This window comes from Cygnus olor, chromosome 7, assembly GCF_009769625.2.
Source record: "Cygnus olor isolate bCygOlo1 chromosome 7, bCygOlo1.pri.v2, whole genome shotgun sequence".
NCBI lineage: Eukaryota > Metazoa > Chordata > Aves > Anseriformes > Anatidae > Cygnus > Cygnus olor.
In genome coordinates, this window is record NC_049175.1 from 24766738 (window position 1) to 24787716 (window position 20979).

At 50.1% G+C, this 20979-nt stretch overlaps 2 protein-coding genes across 11 annotated transcripts in view; one reads left to right on the plus strand and one right to left on the minus strand.

Moving 5' to 3' along the window:
* CNNM2 (cyclin and CBS domain divalent metal cation transport mediator 2) overlaps nt 1-11905 on the plus strand; it is a 114071-nt gene extending 102166 nt beyond the window's left edge. Inside the window, exons 6-9 of the mRNA XM_040564521.1 lie at nt 1571-1664; nt 4155-4220; nt 7971-8155; nt 10206-11905. Coding sequence (XP_040420455.1) covers nt 1571-1664; nt 4155-4220; nt 7971-8155; nt 10206-10415 — 555 coding nt within the window. The 3' untranslated portion in view covers nt 10416-11905. The remainder of the gene's footprint in view (nt 1-1570; nt 1665-4154; nt 4221-7970; nt 8156-10205) is intronic.
* A 7372-nt stretch (nt 11906-19277) lies between these two features.
* NT5C2 (5'-nucleotidase, cytosolic II) overlaps nt 19278-20979 on the minus strand; it is a 58765-nt gene continuing 57063 nt past the window's right edge. For all 10 annotated transcript variants that reach the window (XM_040564512.1, XM_040564513.1, XM_040564516.1 and 7 more), the window contains one exon: nt 19278-20959. In XM_040564512.1, coding sequence (XP_040420446.1) covers nt 20705-20959 — 255 coding nt within the window. In that variant the 3' untranslated portion in view covers nt 19278-20704. The remainder of the gene's footprint in view (nt 20960-20979) is intronic.

Below are 20979 nucleotides of genomic sequence, written 5' to 3' on the forward strand. Positions count from 1 at the left end.
GCTAGCTACTAGCTTGTATTTGTTTAGCTACTAACCCAGACTGACTGTATGTGAAGATCAAAGCCCACTTGCGTTTCTTGCGTATGTGTTTTGAAGACCTGGCCTTGGCTGGTAAACAACTAGTAGCAACAAGTAGGTTGAGAGCCCCGTTTATAACCAGTCTTGGCCTGGGTGACCAAGTTGTACCTACTGGAAAGCTTATAATGAACAAATAAGCTACTTATTGGTGTTGTGGAGTGAAATTGATTTTCAAAGGGATTATATGAAGAGGTTATTTGTGATAGCAGGAAAGTGGATTTGTGAGCTAGGCTCTCTCTTCCTGTTAGATCAATTTTATGGTTTTTCTGATCTGGGACAGTTAGGAAAACTGACTTAGTATCAGGTCTTATGCAGGCTGATTTCATTTGCATGTTTTTCTGCATCAGTGCAGTGCTATAAAATTAAAGGCATGTTTAAATAACATTTAAGGCAATAAACACACAGAAATAAAATCTTTTGGACTTACTTTCATCTGATTGTGTAGATCTGATGCTCGATTCACTTAGTACAAGTATCAAGTCTGCCCTTTCCAGCCTCGCCAGAGGGAAAGCATTGCAGGTAATTAGGCTGTTTGCCTAAAATCCCAACCTTGGTGTAGTTCAGCCTGAAAGGTGCTTGAGATCTCTTTTTTCTGCAGTTACGTACTACAACTCTCAGTACAGTATCAGTAAAGACGGAGGTGAAAGGCAGGTCCCACTAAGAAGGCAATTATTTCTTCCTACTTACATCCCAAGTAATTGGGATGTTTCCAGCCACGTTTGATAGTGTAGCTTCTGTTCTCCTTTGTATGATACTAGCATGTGATGTTAAACGTTTGGTTCAGACCACATCAGAAACGGGTGCATAGCATGGTAGGATGGTGGTGTATAGCTTGGGAAGCACTGAGGGTCCTTCTAGACAAAACTCTGCAAAATAACAGGATCACAATGTAAGGGCACCGGAATATGTAAAACTGCCAGCAACCGACAAAACTAAAATAACCCCAAGACTGCTGCTTCAGGAATAAGGGCTTTGTTTCTGTGGGAATCTCAGCGATGAAAGTAGACGGCCTCCTCGCGTGTTGTCTCCCGTCTCCATTTCCTGTGTTTGTGTTAGAGGGGGCTTCATGTGAATGTGAGCCACGGCCCCAAATGCGTAGGTGTCTCAGGACCCCAGATGACTGGGGTCCCCCATATAAGCCTGTTGTGATATTGAGGGAGTTTTTTTTTTTTTTTTTTTTTTCCCCGCACTGGGGACAAGCAGCCTGGCAGCCCTTGGAGCATGTCAGCAGTACCACCCGAGCTGCTGTGGGGACCCTGCTCCTCTGCAGGGACTCACATGGCCACAGGGAACCAAAGACCAGAACCACCCAGGGAACGAGACTATTTTGCCCCCGGGGTCTATCTCTTTTCAGGCATCCTTACAAACTGCAGGGACCATGACACGACTTAGTGACGTCAGGGAAAACTAGCTGTTGGGGCTCAAGTCTGGTCTTGTGCCTCAAGACCCGTGGTCCCTTTTAATTGCAGCTCTCTCTCCTTTTCCTTAACAGGGGAAGGTGGAAGTGGAGGCTGGGAAGGAGGGGATGAAGTTTGAAGCTGGTGCTTTTTCCTACTATGGGGTGATGGCCCTCACAGCATCGCCAGGTATGTCCTCTTACCTTCTGCTTCTGGAATGCACTCGCGCACAAGCCTGCCTGCTGCCGCGTGTGTGGCGGGAGGGGGCTGCGCAGGGCATCCCCCGCTGCGTCCTGCGGGGCTGATGCAAACAATAAACTCCTTGCTAGCGAAACTACCTGCCTGGCACAGCATCTCTGGGGGGCACCGACACTTGTGGCAGTGCTAACTCTGAAAGCCAAGCAGCTGGCAGCGGCCTGCAGGCTCCCAGAGGATGCACACAGTGGCCTTAGCGAGGGAGCTGTTTGGTGATGGCTGGGAGCTTTGTATTCTCACTGTAGCATAGCAGGGATTGAATTAATGAGAATAAATAATTAGTAGCAGAGGGACATCTAGTGGTGCAGCATACAAACAGCCTGCTAGTTTTGATATGGTTGCTTTACCAACTGTTGTTTCTAAAGGCATTTTGAGGGAAATGAGGGCAGTGGGACAAGGAAAAGAGATTGTTCCTGTAGCTTGTGCAGAGATATAGCTGAGAGATCAGCAAGGGGGAGAGCTGGCAGCTGAGGCTGAGATGTGAGTGAATTCCCAGTGCATAAACAGTAGCTGCAGAGCCCAGCATCTCGCAGACACAAGTCAGGGAGTTGCCTTATCCAGGAGCATGCTTCAGTGCTCCAGTGAGTAACATCCTGCTGTCCCTTTGCACTCGCTGCCGTACCTGGTCATGTGTTTCAGTGCCAGCAGCATCACCTTTTAGATCACAGAGATCTTGGTCTTGATTTGGCATCCCCAGCCCTGGTAGAAGAACTGGGGCCTTAGTGCTGGCATTGGCCATCTGCTCACCCTGTCACTTCAGGGAGATGTTCTCACGCAGAAATCACTTCCTCCTGTGTAGAGGCACAGCAGATTCGTGTTCCACTTGAGAGGCAGCTAATTATGATAGTAGGTTAATGGGAACTCTCTGTATGTATGTGTACATTTGTATATGTACACCAGTGAATGGGCTTTGGAATGAAACTTGCTTTGTAAGTTATGAATTTAGCCATATTAAACTCTACAAACATCAGCAGTTCCCATGGAAGTTTGAGGTGCAGCTGATAGCTCTGTGTTGCCATTTTACCAATCCTCTACTGGCTCTCTGTTAGGAGCTAAAGAAAGAGTAATTCTTCTTTAATTATGTGCACTTTAATCAATCCCGCTTATACCTTCTGAGGCTTGACAGAAGTGTGCAGACCATTGGGTGGATTTTAACTGTACAGTAGCAGCAGTCTTCACGATGAATCGTATGTAATGTGTATGTGTGTACAACTGTGTCATACCCTTGCTGTTTCTTTGACATCGAAGCTCAGGTTTTACAATATGGGCCGAACAGAGCTGGCTTAGGCACGAGCGATTCTCTCCTCCCAGACCTACGCTTGGAAATCATTTGTGGCATCTTTTTTTTTTTTGCCAGCATTGTTCAGTTTGAATGTTCTTGTGTTTCCGTTTTTCTTGTGTTGCTAACCCTCCCTGCAACCATGCCACTTGCCCCAAGTCCTGTGAGATCAAATGGCCCCCCCTTTCATGCCTCTGCCCTGAAATCCATCTTGGATTTGTTTTGTCGAACTAAAGCATGTACATTATTTTAAATTAAACTTGGCTGACCTTGGATTTGTTTACGTGTGGTTGATTGGCTTTTACCAGTAGCAAACCCGTCCTTTTGCTGACTTTTCCCCCAGATTTTAGAGAATTTGCTTTATGATGTCTTGAAGAATCAAGAGACTTCTGTTAGGATGAGCTCATAAAAATAAAAGTAGTTCTTGTTGCTCTAAGTAGACATGAAAGCTCATTTAGAGTACAAACCCTTACAGAACAAGAGAAAACTGTTCTTCCCCGTCTCCTGATGAGATGTCATGTGCCTGTTTTCCCCACCTGGAATATAAAGCCAATAACAGGAGATTAAGGCATGTTTTCAAAAAATCGAACAACAAATTAGCGAAGCTTTCATTAACTACAGCTGGGGAGGGGTTGCAGTGATGATGAGCAGTACTTGACCCATTCTGGTAGGGATGAGCTTGGAGAATCACAAGCTTGCTTGACTTGCTACCGAAAACTTGGAGTGTCCTTTGGTTTTATTTCTATTTTTATTGTATTCCAGTAAGGAACTGCACCCATGAAAGCTCTCTGGCTTGTTTTAACTCTTTGCCTTCCAGGCTGGAGTGGGCACCACCGCTCCTTTTGAACTATTTTAAAAATGAGTGTACCTTGTTGGACCATTCGGTGCTGGATGACCATTCAAACTATCAAGTGAAAGTTGTTCACTTCACTATAATTCCACAGGCTTGTTCTTTGGTTCATTCCTAAAACTGTTTAATTGTCTTTTTTGTTGTTGTTGTTTATTTTAACCCTTTACTTTTCCACAGTTGATTTGCACTTTTGGTTTTAGTTCTTCAGTGTGTGAACTGGCTCCCTCCCCTGTCAAGTGTGGATAGCTGCCGCCTTTCTGGTCGTGATCTCATCCTTTTTCTCTCCCTCTTCTAGTTCCCTTGTCCCTGTCTCGTACCTTTGTTGTCAGCAGAACAGAGTTGTTAGCAGCAGGTTCTCCAGGTAAATCCGCATGCTTCTATTTTCACCATTCTTGTGACTGCCCTGATGCCATAAAAAGTCAGCTGCAGTCTGTATTTATCTGACCCCTTTGCTCGTTAGGGAGAAGTCCAGCACAGAATTATGCCTCGCAGGTAGGTATCCTGAACTTTCGTTTGTGATAACTGGTAGCAACATGAAGGAGTCATCCAGATGGGAAGAGCTGAAAACACATTTAAGAAAAATGTATTTGGTAATGTGCGCTTGTTCTTGTTTCTTGTATGTCAACTGGTGGAAAAGTAGAAAGGGAGATTTTTAAAGAAGGTGTTCTCTCCCAAGCTGAGATTTAAGAACTTAAAAATTTCCTGAAGAAAATGCATTTGGCAGAGGAGAATGTCTGCTGCTAAACTGCCTTAAAAGGAGAAGTCCTTTAATGAAAGAATTCTGATATTCTCGTACGGGCTAGCTCTATGGTTTGAATGCAGTCTGGCCATTTCAAGTGCTCAGAAGCTTTATATTTTCTTTCAATGAGGTTAATGCTGTGAATCGGTACAGAGATTTACTGAGTGGATGGATTTGCAATGGAATGTGCAGTAAGGCTGAGGGAGCTCCTGTGGGTTTTGGTTTCCATTTTGCTCAAGACCTTTCCTTGCTGAATGACCAAGTTGGTTGACGTAGAAATCCCTTTGGAGAGCAGAGACCAAGGAGACAGCAAATTGGGCCAAAATGAGCTCTGAGATGTGGCTGAAAAGTTAGAAATTGGGAAAGGCCAAGAACCGAGCTTTGCAGACGCTGCATGCACAGAGCAGTTGAGAAAGATGGAAACCCACCAGGAGAGTGCGTAGGAACAGCAGAATCCTAAAATAATCTGGGCCACCCTGAACATGTTTCTTCCCTTTGAAGTTTTCTTTTTCAGATGAAATGTCTTTCCCTGGACCTAAAAGCAAACAAGATAATGATATGCATATTTAAGTGAAACATCTAAACGTCAGTACATATCATGCAATTCATAAACTTTCACCATCTGCTTCCTGTATTTTTTCTGTCTTCTTTTTTTCAGTTTTGAAAATGTATTTCACCATCAGTCCTTAAATTAGTCTCATGCACTTTCCAAACAAACTACAGGTTGTTGCCCTGCAGGGGATTTTTTCCTGCCCTTTTAAAGTTTCCTGCTGCTAAACTTAAAAGAAGGGGGAGAAATATAATCTTTCTTTAATTAAAGTACCTGATAGCTTTCTTTTAAGCTCGGTGGCTTTGATTATCTTTTTTAGCTTGGTTCTTTTGTTTTGCCAGGTCTTCTTTTTTTTTTTTCTTTTTTCTTTTTTTTTTTTTTTCTGTTTCGAAATAAGTGTATACCTTGCACATGCAGGTTGTTTGCAATATAAATGCCAAGCATATTTTTCTAGCTTTTTGTCCCAACCAAAAAAAAAAAATCAGTAATGGAAAATAAAAATGGGAAGAATCTCCTTCAAAAGGAACTGATATGGTGAGCCTGGTCACTATGACAATGTCGTGCCAGTTCTGATGAAACCCAGGCCTTCTGCTGGGTCCTTCTAAAAAGGATCCTCTTGTTAAATGCCAAATTGGTAACATGGTTGCCTTGATATTTGTCTTGTGGTTTGTGCTCTTAATCCCCAGTATATAAAGGTGAGGAAAACCGGGGTAGAAAAGATCTGTCTGGGCTGGGGACTGGCAGGGCGCTGCTCTGCCAACACGGACCTGCCTGCTGCTCCGTCTGTCATCTGCCCTTTGTGTCCTCCCTTCTTGAGTAACTTCTCCCCACTGACTTGTACGTGGGTCCAGAAGCAATGTCCTTTCCCTCTTATTTTTAGCAGTCATATTTCTTTGTTCTGTCCTTTTGTCCAATTATTTTAATATGCTTTGTCATGTAGCTCTCTGTCCTTAGCTTTTTATTAGTAACGTACTGTGAGACACCTGGTGAAAACAGAGGGCAAATCGGAGTCAGGCCAATGTAAAGCTGTTCCAGGTGGAAACCTTTATCCCAAACAGCAGTGATGCTGTTCCTGTCACACACAGCCATATTTTGTGTACGCAGGTGGGAAAGACAGGCCAAATTCATTCAGTCTTCACGCTTGTTCTCCAGAAAGGCTTAGAGCACCAAGCCCTGTGTGCAGACAGAGGTTTGGTTCCTGGCAGCAGTTCCTGCAGCCCGCTGTGGCTTTCAAGATGGCAAGTGGCTACTGAGGAAAACCTTGCAGGGCTCCGAGTGCTTCCCTCTAAGCCTCTGCTTGGTGTTACCATAGGGACCTGCACTAATTCCTCATAGTGCAGAAGTGGCAGAAAATTTGCCAAGCTCTCAGAACCTGTATTTTTCCATTCCCTTTTCTAAAATTGTAGGACAGAAGACGTCAGTGGCATTGCAAGTGGGAAATAAAAAAAACAGGGCTGATAATCCACAGTCATGTATCTAGAAGCATCTAAAGAATTAGGTTTAGGGAAGACTAGATGTAGAGATGTGGAACAGGCTATGTCATTTTGGCAAGAGAGATTATGTTCACAGTGATTAAGTGGCAAAGGTAGGATTGAATTTTAGTGAGCTTTTTTTAAAGACAATTTTATATATTAAAAATCATAAAATTTGAAAAACTTACAAGGATGTTGTTGATTTGCTCAAAGAGGCTTTGTATCTTAAGATTATGTGAAAATGATGCCTCAGCTGAGAACGGAGATCATGTGGGGAGTAGCACAGATGACATGAAGTTACAGTTTGGTCTGGATGGACAAAATGTAACTGCAGGAAGATCCAAAAATTCACCAGTCCCAAAGAGTTCTTTGATCTTTGTATGTGTGCACCCAGGGAGAAGCCCATCTACAGACATGCTTGGGATCTCTTTTAGGATGCATTTCTGCATGTCCTCCTGTCATCTGAGTCACTGTGTGGGTGGAAGCTAGGGGTGCAAAATGCCTGTGGCTTGATGAAAGCACGTTTACATGGGAGGGACTGTGGCCCATCACATTCTTAAGGGTAGCTGCAAGATTTTCAAGTGAAACCCTACAGTGCTTAAAGGCCAGTGATGGAAAATATCTCTAGTTTACGCCTTTCCTGTCCATGTCTCTCCTGGATGCAGATTTTTCTGTGTAGCATGGACTGTTTTCCCTGCTTTGCTGGCTGGTGTGCACCATGTGGAGCTTGCTCCCCTTCATGGAGTTTTTCTCCCTTCAAGCATCAGGGGGTACAAGGGGGAACATTGCTGAAGCAATCATCACGTGGACTGTCCTCCGGTCCACTGAAGACTCTTATCGCTCTGATACTTTTAAAAATGTCTGTTCTAACCCAGGAAACAAGGCGGTATTTGCAGGTACCAGGGCTAAGTGTTAGCTGGGACTGACTGTGGATGAAAGGTCTGGTACGGATTTACAACTATAAACCATTAAGAAAAAAAAAAATCTATTAAGCACGGTCTGCCTATCAAGAGCTCCTGTAAGGGAGCCTTGGGAAGTTGCCTTTCTCTGGTGGTCACCACTCATCGGCAGGAGCACTGTGACCAAGTGTGCACAGGGCGCATCCACTGTAGCACAAACCAAACCAGGTTTGTTTAAATCCTACTCGTGATGTTGGCTACCAGCTCTGGATTCAAAATATGCTCTTTTTCAGGGTCATTTTGTTGTTTAGCTGCATGTCTACGTATGAGTAGGTTAAGTATTTGCAGATGTTCTGTGTTACTTTGCGATTTATTATGTCCCTTTGAAACTGGTGGCTTTAAATGTTTTCTACTTGATTTAAGATGTCTTTTGCTCTTGCCCATTTCTCAGCCGAAAACAAGTCTCCACCTCGGCCCTGTGGCTTGAATCACTCAGACTCTTTAAACCGAAGTGATCGCATCGATGCAGTGACACCGACGTTAGGGAGCAGCAACAACCAGCTCAATGCGTCTTTCCTCCAAGTGTATGTTCCGGACTACTCAGTGAAAGCACTCACAGACATTCAGTTTGTCAAGGTAGGAAAAAACCTGATAAAGCCCCAGGAAAAAATCTGGGGGGCTGGGCTGGGCTGATGGGATGGAGAGCCTGGGGAAGAGAGGTCCCTCTAGATTGCTCTGTAGCACTATGAGTAAATAGGTTTATGAAAACAGTCACTAGAAAATCACTTTCAAGTACTTTTTCTCAGTATCTGCTGTCCGATGATTTGTCTTCAGTGTTGCTCTTATTTAGGCCTGTAAGTAGATTGGTCACACAAATTTCTGGATTTCAGGTCCCTTGAGGAGAGAGAATAGAAAATACCCTCTCTGCTTTTAGTCCTGAAAGACGTAGCTTGTGAAGCCTTTGGAGCCCTCTGAATGGAGATCTTACAGCAGCTGACAGCATCCTTTTCTAAAGGACGAGACATTTTGTGTTCATTGCAGTTTTTATTTACTTTTGGTTTTGGTTTTTGTTTGGGGTTCTTGATCTTACTTTCTAACCTGTCATCCTTCTGCTCAGAGGTGTCTTGGACATTTGTCTTTATCTTAACTTCACGTTAGGCTCATGTCTCACACTACCAGTGAGTGGCTGCACGAATACAGCTCTGTCCCCCAGCATGGTGCATCCCACGCTGAAATGTGCGCAAGTCCTGTGGGATAAGGAAATGTAGCTGAGCTGAGGAGCAGCAAATGCTGGCAGCAGTTCCGGCCCAGCTGGGAGCCCAGGGAAGCTGACGTCCCATGGCCAGAAATTGACCTTGATGCTTTTCTTAAATTAAGTGCACACTCACATTTTCTTTGTGTGCAACTCAAATGATTCATGAACTCAACTCCTGTCAAAGTTAATTCAATATTGAAATCGTGGAACAGAATAGAAATACTAGAATGCTAAATCAATTGTTCCACACCTACGGGTAGCCAAATTTTAAAAGGAGAGTACAGTCTTTCACTCAAAACTTGACAAATGCAATGGTTCAGGTTGCTGAGTTATTATTACTGGGCAAGTGATTCTTGCTACAGATTTCCACGGCCGATCTGCCATACAGAGCAGCTGCTCATCTTATGCTGGTTTATACGGACTCCTTCCAACTCTCACTGTGTTGAATGCTAAACTGCCTGGTGTCTCTGCAATCAGACTTGTACCCCTCCTTTTGTATCACTCTGCTTTGTACGCAGGACAGAGTACCCAACAATCATGTTTTCATTGTGCCACACAGGCATTTTTCAAGTAATACCTTGTAAGCCAGGGCTGCAACCTGCTTGAGCGTGTTTGGATTTTGCTTTCAGAGTAGTGATTTGGTCCGTCTGAGTCTCTCTATTTCCAGTCCCTCTGCTCTGTTGCTACAAAAACTTGATTTTCTAAAAGTCTTGCTCAACTTCTTCCATCTGCTGAGATAATCCACTGCTGTTGTAGCACGTGGGGCTGCCAGTGCATGTATGTCCTGCTGCCTGACTCGGAGGAGTTCGGGGCTGATAGTTCATGGCTCCAGGAGGAATTCTCCCCTGTACCACCATATTCAGCAGTACAGGACTATGACCTCCTCACACCTGATGCCCCGCGGGCAGCATCAAAATGCTCTGTGCTCTAGGCAAGCTCCTATCATGACTGTCCAGCTAAGTGCAGGAAGAGGAAGACTTTATGGGTTGCTAATTTGGTCTCGACTCTGTGGAGACCCCAGTCTTTTCTAGAATCAAATGCCCTTATGTATCAGAATAAGGAACTAGCTCCTGCTGCATTTGCTGCCCTAGACAAGAGCAGCAATGCTCTTGCCCTCTGCTGCTGTGGGGACTTTTAGAGCCTCTCCCAGAGCTCACTGAAACTGGGGAAAACACTGAACTCTGGTTTGGGCCCTAGAAATGTGCATGGTTAGAAGGAGATGGAGGTCTGGTTTAAAAAATCTCTGCACAGGAATAAATCTGCGCAGGGGTGTTGTAGTCTTGCAAAGCACAGGGATGTTTTATAGCAGTGGAGTTGATGCCAGGTAAACAGGGGTTGAAATGTGAAAGGTACCTCATTTTCCTTTTGTGTCCAGCGGAGACACAAAATGTGACTGGCTCTTTTCGTTCCTTCCTTCCGTGCTTGGAGCAGATCTCAAGACAGCAGTACCAAAATGCCCTGATGGCATCCCGGATGGACAAAACACCTCAGTCCTCGGACAGTGAAAACACTAAAATCGAACTGACTCTTACGGAGCTGCATGACGGTTTGCCGGACGAGACAGCAAACCTGCTGAACGAACAGAACTGTGTGACTCACAACAAGCCCAACCACAGTATGCACAGTGAAGGAGCCATCTAGGAGCTGACTTCCCACAACCCACCCATCCCATCTCCTCAGCGGGACCAGCCCTCGCTCCTTCCTGCCTCCTCCCCGAGTGTGAACACCGTTAGTATGTGCTTGCGACACTGTGCTGCATCCAGTGTTCTGAGACCAAAGACTTGTGCGTCCGTTCTGGGAGCAGAAGAGGAAGAAACGGGAAGAAAGGAGCAAAGAGCAAGACAGAGAGACTAAAGCCCCAAGTGTACTTTGGGAATGGTGAGCCACCCTTGAGAACAATGAAAATACTTCCTGCAAAGCAGAATCATGTTTATTTTTTATCTGTATTTTTGATCCTTGTTGGGTTTTTTCCTCCTCAAACACATATGGAGAAGTTTAAAAGCTGCTCCGGTTATTTTTTCAAGAGAGATCATGTTTTTAAAAAGTATTTTGCAGAGTTTTAAATTGTTTCTGTCCCTCCCCAGCCTCAGATAGGCTCTGTTGTGATTTTGTGAATTGGCTCCAAAGTCCGTAGGCCTCTTTTCACCCCTCTCTGGTCCTTTTTGTTGCCCTGTTGAAGAAGTTAGTAACTGGTACTTGTATGTATTTGTGTCCTAAGAATGAGCAAGCTTCTAGGAAACTCTGGTTTCAGCCACCTGGAGGGTCACGGGATGAGTATTATTACATTCTCCCAGTTAAGTTTCAGGGAAGGAGGAGTGGTTATTTTGGTATTTAATGATCTCTCAAATTTCGGAAGGTTTCTTTGTAAAACGGACAAAAGCATTGTTACACTTGCAGTTTTGTAACCTCCAAAACCTTTGTGGGCGTTGAAGATGATTCTGGGGGGCAGGAGTTAATTAGCAAAACTGCAGTCTGGTGAAATGAAAGTCAGGTGTAATTTTCCATGCTGACCTAAGTGGGTGATTTTTCCTTGGAGTTCCTGACGGTTGCATTGTGAAGTCCTGTGTGCACCTGAAAACAACGAGCTTTTAAGCACTTGCATGCTGTAGTGGTCTGTGCACCATTACCCTGGCCAGAGCAGATGTGCAGTCTTTGTTAAATAACACGGAACGGCCCCTATCCCCCCCCGTGAGATCTCTAGTATTAACGCAAAAGATGCTGCTACAGTTATGCCCAAAGTACATCCTCCAGGTGACGGCAAACCTCTGCCAGTGCAAGGATGGGCTCTGCCGAGGAGCTGGGACCATCCTGCCCTCTCCAAGAACTGACAAAACTTTCCAGACGCGAGTGTATTGCACTTCAGGGATTCGGAGAGGTTTGTTTCCAGGCTCTTCCCAGCCACACTCCTTCCTTGGAGCGGATTCACTGCATTTCCTTCTCTCTTGCCCCTTTTAACAGCCATTTTAGGCATTACCGTGGTAGCAGAGCAGGGAGCCTCCCACCCAAGCTGCCTCTCGTGCCGGGCACCAGACACCAGTTCCTCCGCCCCAAAAACCTGCCATGCGGATGGGGTGGAAGTGAGAGGCACCCCGTGGCAGTTGTGCGTCACACATTCCCCGCTCCCACAAACGCAGTTTAAGTCCTCAAATGAAAAAAACAAAACCGGTCCCCCCTCCCGACCCTCTCCCCTTCCAGTGCCGTCTCAAACAAAATGTGATACAGGGAGAGAGCGATAAATCGGGCGTCGTGGGTTACGCAGCATTTCCCTTCCCTTCTGTACGCCCAGGTAACCTCAGCCGACCCCCAGAGAAGCCCCCAGCCCCAAAAGCAACTGCCAGAGCTCTGTGCCTGCGTGCCTGCCCCGCTCTGGTTAGGGAAGGCACTTCCCCACCCTCGGTGCCCGTGGTCTGGCTCGCTGCGCGCTGGCTGGAAAGGTGCAATATTCGCTGCGGGAGCTCCTGCAGCAGATCGGGGCCGGCAGCTCTGGGGATGGTTTGGGAGGATGCCTCTCTCCTTTTCTCCCTCTCGGCTTTGAGCAGCCCTCGTTTGTGCTGCCCTCCCCCAGGGGTCCAGCAGGCCGGGAGGGCGAGCAGAGGAAAGCGGCGCTGTCCCCTTGGAAGGGCAGCAGCCCGTGGAGGTGACATCCCCACAAGGGGGCACAGAAATGGCACGGTATCCAACCTGTGCGCCGAGGGAGGACAAAACAGGGCCCCCAAACTCGACTCCCACGTTAAATTTTATTAACTTTTCCCATCTAAAAGCATCTCCTTAGACTCCAGTCGCCCTCTACTGTGCCCCTGCCTGCGCCCGGAGCTCACGGCTCAGCTCCGGCCGGCTGCAGCCCGGCTCCTTCCCAGCGAGCCGCCGGTATTGCACCTTTCTCACAAAGCAAAGCGGCGAGATGTCGCAGCGTTTGTCCTCGTTTGAACGCTGTTTATCTAGCGTTGATGAATGTAACAGTTTGTCGGAAGCGTCTGGCACGGTGGTGAACGTGAGATGCAGTATCTGTGTTGTCAAACCTGCTGCAGGAGGGAAGGCTCGAGTCAAGGCAGCTCCCCCTCGGGGATGAGGCTGCTCACTAGATCTGACTTTGCTTCTTATGGCAGGTTGTGGATTTGTTTTAGTGTCTGTTTCCATTAAATAATAATAAAAAAAAAAAAGCCAAATTTTCCAACCAAAGCCATGTGATCCCAAAGCAAATACCTCCTGCTTCTGCCCATGCTGCACTGTTCCAAAATTTCCAGGCGATTTTTTTGCATGACTGTTTTTCATCATTTGTACAGATCCAGTAATGGAAAGCGAAACAATTTCCAGGAAAATAGTTGATTTTAGATGTGTTTCAGATGGAAAATACGTACCTGACCCGGAGGGGTTAGGAGCTGCTACTACTAATTAGCTTGAAGAGCAAGGCATGGTCCTCTCCGCGGAGGGGAAAACATCCCGTCTCCCTGTTCTCAGGGTATTTGCAGTTTTACTGTTTAACAAATGCGAGGGGCTCCCTGCCCTCGTGCTGGGAGCCAACACAAACAGAGGAGTCCCGCGCCCAGCTCAGGATGGCTGCTGAGGCTCTGGACGGTGTTTGCAGAGGCAGAGGCTGGGCTGGCCCCGCGGCGGTGGAAATGCCCCGGGCTCTGAGGCCGTGCCCGTGCGGGGGGCGTCCTGCCAGCGCGGGGCTGCTTCCCCGGGCTCGCCGGCGGCCCCCCCCTGCCTTCAGGTGGGCTCAGATCCGTGCCACGTGCACGCATCATCAGGGTGGCACGGGGCACCAGCTGGTGGCTTTGGGAGCCGGTGGACTTGACCTCAGACCTTGGCAAGGCTTTGGCTCGTAGAAAGGATACTGCATCTTCCTGTGTCGGCTCCCGCTGCCCGCCGTGTTCACCTGGTCCCTCCGCCTCCCGGCGCGGGCAGATGGGCGGCCGGCGGCCCGACGGCCTGGGGAGGGCACCTAGCCATGGTTTCTACTGTCAATACAATTTTGCACAAGAGTTCTTTGAAGTGACGTTTTAAACACTAATATCTTAAATGCACAACTGTGAATTATAACTTTTACACTCCTGTTGGTTGAATTTCCTTTAAATGAAATGAACCTGAACCTGTTGTAACTATGATTTTTTTTTTTTTTTTTTTAATTCTGTGTATTGCCAAATCTTTGTAAAGAGTGAAGGAATGTTCTTGCTTTCCAATGAGAATCTTTCTCCAAACGAGACTGGCTCTGGTGACGTGGAGATCATACGAAGCACGCTAGCTCTGAGTGGAGAGGGGCTCGGGTGGGCTTAGCAAACCAGCTTCGTCCCCTCTGCAGACCCCGGAGTTTACAGAGTGCTAGCTGTCTGTCCCTTCTGTCTCCTCCCTCAAAGCCCAGCACAGGAGCTCGGGACCGGGTGTCCCAGCGGGGTGAGGAGCAGGGTGCAGGGCAGGGCAGGACACGCTGCAACCCATGGTGTGGGTCTTCCCCGTGCTTTCCTCTCCTGCTCCCAGCTGTAGCCGTGCTCCTCTCACACCCTTTTTGCCCCCCGACACACACACACGTCCTGCTCCAGGCCCCGTCTGACACCGGGACCTGCAGAGGGCAGCAGGAGCTGGGAACTGTCCACGCTTGGGGACGTGGCCGGGGCGAGGCTTGCAGGTCCTGGGCTCGTTTGAAGAGGGGTCAGCTGCTCCTTGTGCTCCGTGGTCCGTTCCTCCTTCCTTCCAGACTTATTCCCCCTTTTCCTCACCGCAGGGTTATTATTGTATATTTTTTTTTTCTTCTTTTCTTTAAGTGCCTTTTTGTGCAGGTGGAGCTGGCAAGAGTAGGGGTCTCAGGACACGGCCCTGTGCGCTCACCCCAGACCTGGAGTCAGCCCGGGGGGAGCGGGGCGAGCTGCCCGTGATGACCTGCGGACATCGCCCCTTGCTGCTCCTCAGCCTTCAGGGCCCAGCTCAGGCTGGGACGCCGTTTTGGCACTGCTGGTGTCGGGCTCTGGCTCAGTTCAGCTCCGAGGGAAGAAAACCAAAGAGGTAGCTGCGTGCGAGGGGCTGCTTGGGCAGCGGGGCTGCTTCCTGTGATCTCTGCGGAGCCCGGCCGAGGGCTGTGGGGTGCGGATGGCAAGGAGCAGCGCTGTCTCCTCGCGAGCATCCCGCGTAAGTACCCTGCACCGTGGGGAGCACGGCCACGTTCTCCGGGACCAGCTGGGACACGCATCTCCCTTGTGCTGAACTAGACTATCTATAGAAACGGTTCCCACGTGAAAGATGTACCGTATTTTGTATGCTGTCTAATACACACGTCTGTGGTTTTAAAACCAGCACCTGTGTACCAGTTGTCGAGTTATCCAGTGTCTGGATTGCCAGGAGAAAACGGGGGCTGGCGGGAGGGGAGCGATGCCGTAGGGAGTCCCTCTTGTGATGCCAACTCGAGGCTTCGTCCCAAAGGCGCCCGACCGGCGTCGATGCGTTCCTGCCTTTGCTCTGTAAGCGGCCGTATGCGGAGCAGGAGCCCAGCGAGCGCTGAAAGGCTCGGTGTGGTACGGACCCGGGCTTGCTGCACGTCCCACTGCCCTGGCTTCGCACCGGGGGGCTCTAAATAGACCCAAAGAAGTGCCCGGCCCCTGGATACCGAGGGTTGTTCTGTCTCAGCAATGGAATGACAAGCTGAACGAGCGTGACCGAAACCAGGCATCTTTTCACGGCACAGAGGAGAGAACGGCCTTCATCCTGCCCTGGCCAGCAGCAGGGAGGAGCTCTGCACTGCGGGCTGGGCTGGGAAGGTGCCCCCACCCCTGCCCTCCTCTTACAGCTGGTCTGATGGGTGCAGGTCTCATTGCTGAGGTCTCTGTGGCCTCGTTCCCATGGCTCCACGGCACAGGGGAATTGGACGCGTCCGTGGTTTCCCACAGAGCCCCACACAGTCCTGCTCGGTGTCTTGCTGTAGTCCCGGAGCCTGGCTTCACGCTGGTTGTGTTCCTCTGCCTGTAGTTTCACAGCCACGTCCTCGAGGCTGCGTCTGAGCGAGGGGATGCTGTTGATGCAGGTGCCAAGCGGTACGGTGTAGCTTTTCAGTCTGGTTTTGCCTTCTTGCTGTTCTGTTAGGGGCTGGATGCTGACCTGGGGAGGCTGCTGCATTCCCCAGGAGAAAGCCTGAGCTGCCAGGTTGTCCCAGCGCCGAGCTGAGGGAAGGGAAGAGAAGGGAAGGGAAGGGGGTGCTGGAAAGCTGCCTCCATCCCGTGGCACGGTACAGGTGGTGGAGGAGGTTTCACAGGTCGGTAGTGCCAAACTGTCAAAGTGACGGCGTTCTCGTTATCCTCAGGTCAGACCAAAATGGTTCTGCACCTCAGAAATAAGGTACCAAAGGCTTCTGGCTGCATCTGATCGAGAGGTGCAGACACTGCTCGTTGTAGAGCCTGGCGTCAGGTTTCGCTCTCGGAGCCAGGCAAGTGCCTGAGATGGGCAAAGGCTGCAGGCGGCTCCATGCTCAAGAGGTGGCTCGGCTTTTTTGTCTTTTCTCCTCCTGGAGGCAGGATGGGAGTTGGCTGAGGAACAAGGCTTGTTGGGGAGGAAGGGCTTGTCCCAGCGTTAGGGCTTGGTGGAGCAGTCTAGCGTCACATTTCGGCTGTCTGGAGGCCACAGAGCTTTATGAAAGGAAGACGTTAACCTCTGGGAATCACCGCTGTACCAAATCCTTCCAAATTCAAGTGAGAAACTTCTAGGTGTCAGATGAGTAGCCTGGACCATAGGCCTTTAGTTGGAAGTGCCAATACTGAAGGAAACCTTCTGGTTTCTCCCAAAGATCAGCGTGGGCACGTGGTGGGGCTCTCAGTGAGCATCTCTGTGCGCAGCAGCGTCAGGCCGGCCGTGCCTGGGTCAGCCCTGGCGCAATTCCTGCTCTCAAGCCCCGGTTCAGCCGGTGGGTTTTGACCTTCTGTCCTCCTGCAGCCTGCTGCCTTGCATTGGGCAAAGCAGCTTTCTGCACTGCTGCTCTCACCTGGGCCGCTGTGCTGTGGGTGAGTTTGCAGGAGGGCGAGAGGAGGAGGCGCAGCCGGTCAGGAGCTGGCGATGCTGCGGCAGCCCTGCCTTCGTTCCCCAGCCTAGCGAGCTACCAAGGAGGGTAGGAGGCACTGCTCAAGGATTCGCCTCCCTTGCAGACTGGGTGAAACTGGGAGAGTGGAAACCCACCGGGACCCCAGCAGCCGCAGAGGTCTGACCCCTTTGTGTTCGCAGAGCTCCCAAGCACAGGGTGGGTTACCAGCCCTGCTGGGGTCCTCGGAGCCTCTCGCACGTGTTTTTTGCAGCACGCACAGCTGGAGATCAAAGCTCAGAAAGCGACTCACCGGGCAGACACCTGGATGCCAAATGCACTGAATCTGAAAACCCCAGATACTCAAGAGCACGTCCCTGGGTCACCGGGAAGCCGTGAACAGCTGGTTCTCTGCACCCGGTGGGCTCCGAAACCAAACCTCTCTCCTGCATCAGGGCCTTCCCAAAAACCTGGGGCTGGGCTGTGCAGCTCCTCCTGGCTCCATTTGCTCGCCCTTTGTTTCTCCCTCTGCTCACAGCTTTGCGCTCACCCGCGGCGCTGTGTTCTCGTGGCTGTCTGGCCCCCCCCCCGCTGTCCTTCCCGAGGTCTCTGCCCCGTGTCTGTCGCCCATCACCACTGGTCTCTGCCAATTGTATCATATTGTACATGACGTCGGGTTTCCGGAGTTGTAGTGTTCCGACTGCAGTATTTCCTTCTGTGTACATAAACCTGAGTAAGCACACCTGAGATCATGAATGACGTGTGTACGTTTCATATGCTGATTGTCATACAAACGGATTTTATAATTATTCAAATTTTGTTGTAGATTTCCAAGCTTTCCTATTTATTTTGTACCAGATTTATTTGTATATTTTGTGATTTTTGTTTAAAAGCATTTTGTTTATTTCTATTCTTTTTAGATAAATGATTTTTTTTTTCTGTTGGACATTCCAGTTTATGCATTTTTCCCTCCTCCACGCTTCCCCCTCCTTTCAAAGGGACGGCTTTCAGCACGCGGGTGGTGGGGCTGATGCCGATGGTCCTGGACCCAGCTCTCCGCAGACCACGAGCCGCTGTTGGCACTTGGGCAGCCTTTAACCTCCTCTGCAGTTGTCGAGAGCCACGGCGAGGCCGGATCCCGTTCCCCGCAGAGCCAGGTCTTGCTCCTTGCGCCGGTGGGGCTGGGCCCGTGACTCCTGCAGCTGGGGCGGGGGGGGGGCCCTCGGTGCTGGCTAGGAGCTGACGTCCTTCCTGAAGTGCTCCCTCGAGGGCGATGGCCTTCTTGTTCCACTAATAAACAGCCCTTCTTTACACCCTGCTCGCCACACATCACATTTGTTTCTCGGGACGCGTGAGTGCTGTCCGTCTGTCCGCAGAGCGCGTTCTGGCCGGGCACTGCATGGACCCCGGGGTCAGCGGTGAGGGACGTGGCTGGGGACAGTGTCTGTGCCATGGGATGGCAGCCACTGGAGCAGTGAGCTGGGTGTTGTGCTGAGCAGCGGCCATCCTGCACCTCTCTTGGTGTTTTCTTGCTGTGGCCATCGCAGGACGGGCAGAGCGGTGTAAGGCTGGGCAGGGAGCGGTGCCCTGGCATCTGTTGGGCTCTGCCCGCTGCTTTCCCACCAGAGAGCGAAGGTCAAATATTTTTCCATTGCTGCCACCTCGCAGAGTCCTCTCTGGGAGCCGGGCAGCGAGCTATTTGTGGGACCGTGGAGGCAGGAGGAATGCGCGGAGCTCCCCGCACCGCCCTTCCCGCAGCTTCCCAGCTGCTGAGCTAGAGCTTGAAAAATTCAGGCGGCTATACTTGGCGAAAGGACGGTTAAACTTAGCAAATCCCAGCATGGCCTTTAGCCAAAGGGCTGGGGAATGGCTCCTGCAGACCCCTCCTGCAGCCGGGCCAGGTGGCTGAGTTGGCCCAGCTGAGGCTGGTCACTACAATCCAGCCCCCAAAAGCAAGGGGCCGGGCATCCAGTGCCAGGTTTGGGGCTTTTAGCAATCACCGAAGTATTACTGGCTCTTAACTGTTGGCCATTCTCTGTGGCCACGTTGCTGCTTTTCTGGTTGGGCCCTGGGTACCGCATTCCCTTCTCACGGCCCCGATGCTGGGGACGCCTGGGTTACAGGAGCGGGCTGAGGGCAGCGGCGTGCAGACCCCAGCGCTGTCCCCATAGGGGGTACCAGCAGCCCTTGGCTGTGTGCTGGTGCCCAGCTGGTGCCCCTGCTGTGCCAGCACTGATTTTCCCCAGGTTTTTCTCTGTGTTTAATCAGGTCTGCAGGACCTCCCACCCACCCCTGCACAGCTGATGGGGGTAACACTAATCTCATCCCCCCCTCTTCCTTCCTGCCTGCCTGCAAGCTGGGGACCAGACCAACCCTTGCAGCCAGACCCGCTGCCACTTCCCGGGGAGTTTTTTTTTTTTTTCCTCCCCTCCCCGCAGCCCCTCCTGGCTCTCCCTGCCACCTCCCGCACAGCCCTCGGCGCGCCACAAAGCGCCCAACGCTTCTTAGAAACATCAAGATTTATTGACTTGAAAACTGCCACTTCAGCAGCAGCATTTCCTGCTCAGATGGCGGTGTGTATTTTGTTTATTTATTTTCTCCTAAGGTACTTTAAAATGGAAAAAAAAAAAAAAAAAAGAAAAAAGAAAAAGATTAAATGCATTTATGGTACTGAAACAACAGTCGAATTCGTTACAAGAGGGCCCTCGCTGTAATCCCTTCAGGCGCGAACGGCACAGGCTGGAGCAAGGGAGGCTGCACCCAGGACACGGAGGGAAGCCACCGGGCGCTGCTGCCCGGCCGTGCCCTGTCCCCGCACCGTCCCCTGGCTGGCTCACGGCTCCCTGCGGTGAGCTTCTGCGTGCTCCGCACCAGGTCAAAGGCAAAGGCAGCTGCCTGCAGGACGGGAGCGTCCCGACTCGCACCGCGGGGCTGGCCCTGCGGCGTGTGCTCGCTCCTGGTTTAGGGCAGGCACGCACGGCCCGCAGCACCCTGGAAAACAGGCCCTTTCGCTCCAGATGGTGGCTGGTTTTGTCTTTGGGATGCTTCGCTTTCTTAAAGCTGAGCAGACAGGAAGGTCAGTAACAGGCAGTGAGGAAAACAAGCTAACGTAATGCTAAAGCGGGAGCTTCGAGCTGCTGGGTTAATATTTACTGGTGAAACTACAGAACGAGTTGAGAACACGGCGTGCGGCTCAGCTGCTGGAGAAACGCGCTGGAAGTCATGCATCACATGCCAATGATGAAAGAAAGCTCTGAAACACGGGGAGGGGATAACAGGCGCCTACAAGCCAAAACGTGTACAGCTGCAGCTGTGCAAGTAAGAGCCGGAATCCCACCGCTGTGACGGACGGAGGAATCGAACCACTTACATGGAGAAACTCACACCAAGCAGAGGGTGAACGCAGAGCTGGAAGCCACAGCAGCGCCGTGGCCAGCAGGAGGGTGGTGGTTGTAACACAGAAGAAGAGAGGTAAGGGCAGCAACCCCACGGGCAGGAGGATTTGGATCGTTTTGCCTCCTGCAGGGCCCAGCACATCCCTTCCTCCTTCACAGTGAATGTAACAAATGGTGAAAACCGTTTACAGGACACCGTTCAAATGAAAATCAAATGGAACACGTCATGGGAAAGGGAAAAACATGCAGCATCCCCAAAGGTAATGGGAGCAGCATTACAGCACAGGCAGGCAGTCCGATCTGAATGCACCACCCGGGCAGAATCCTTCGGCTTTTTGAACCGTCTGCAAAACTGAAAACAAGGGTCTCCTCCTGATTAGTGTTAATTTGTTAAAAGTTTCCGGACACTTTCAAAATGTGCCTTTTGCAAGAATCACACCCCCCCAAACCCATCACCCCAAGGGCCCCCACATAGGAATCTGCTCCTGATCACTGCTAGAGTCATGGTTTGTCTTCAGAGATGCTTTGCTTTTTCCTTCTTATTCCTCTTCCTCCTCTTCCTCCTCCTCCTCCTCCTCTTCCTCGTCGTCATCTTCATCGTGGCAGTGTGTGATTTCCTGAGGTGCCTGGGGGAAGAGGTTGGGCGGTTTGATCTCACTGATGGAGCGGGTCAGTTGATGCCGCTTGTAGTCGGAATCTTTAAAATCCACTGAGGTGCGATTGCGCGTGGCCATCGGCGACTCCTTCTCGTTGATGTCAACATGCGTGTGCTCTACCGTGGACTCGTGTGGCATCTAAACACGTAGGAGAGGAG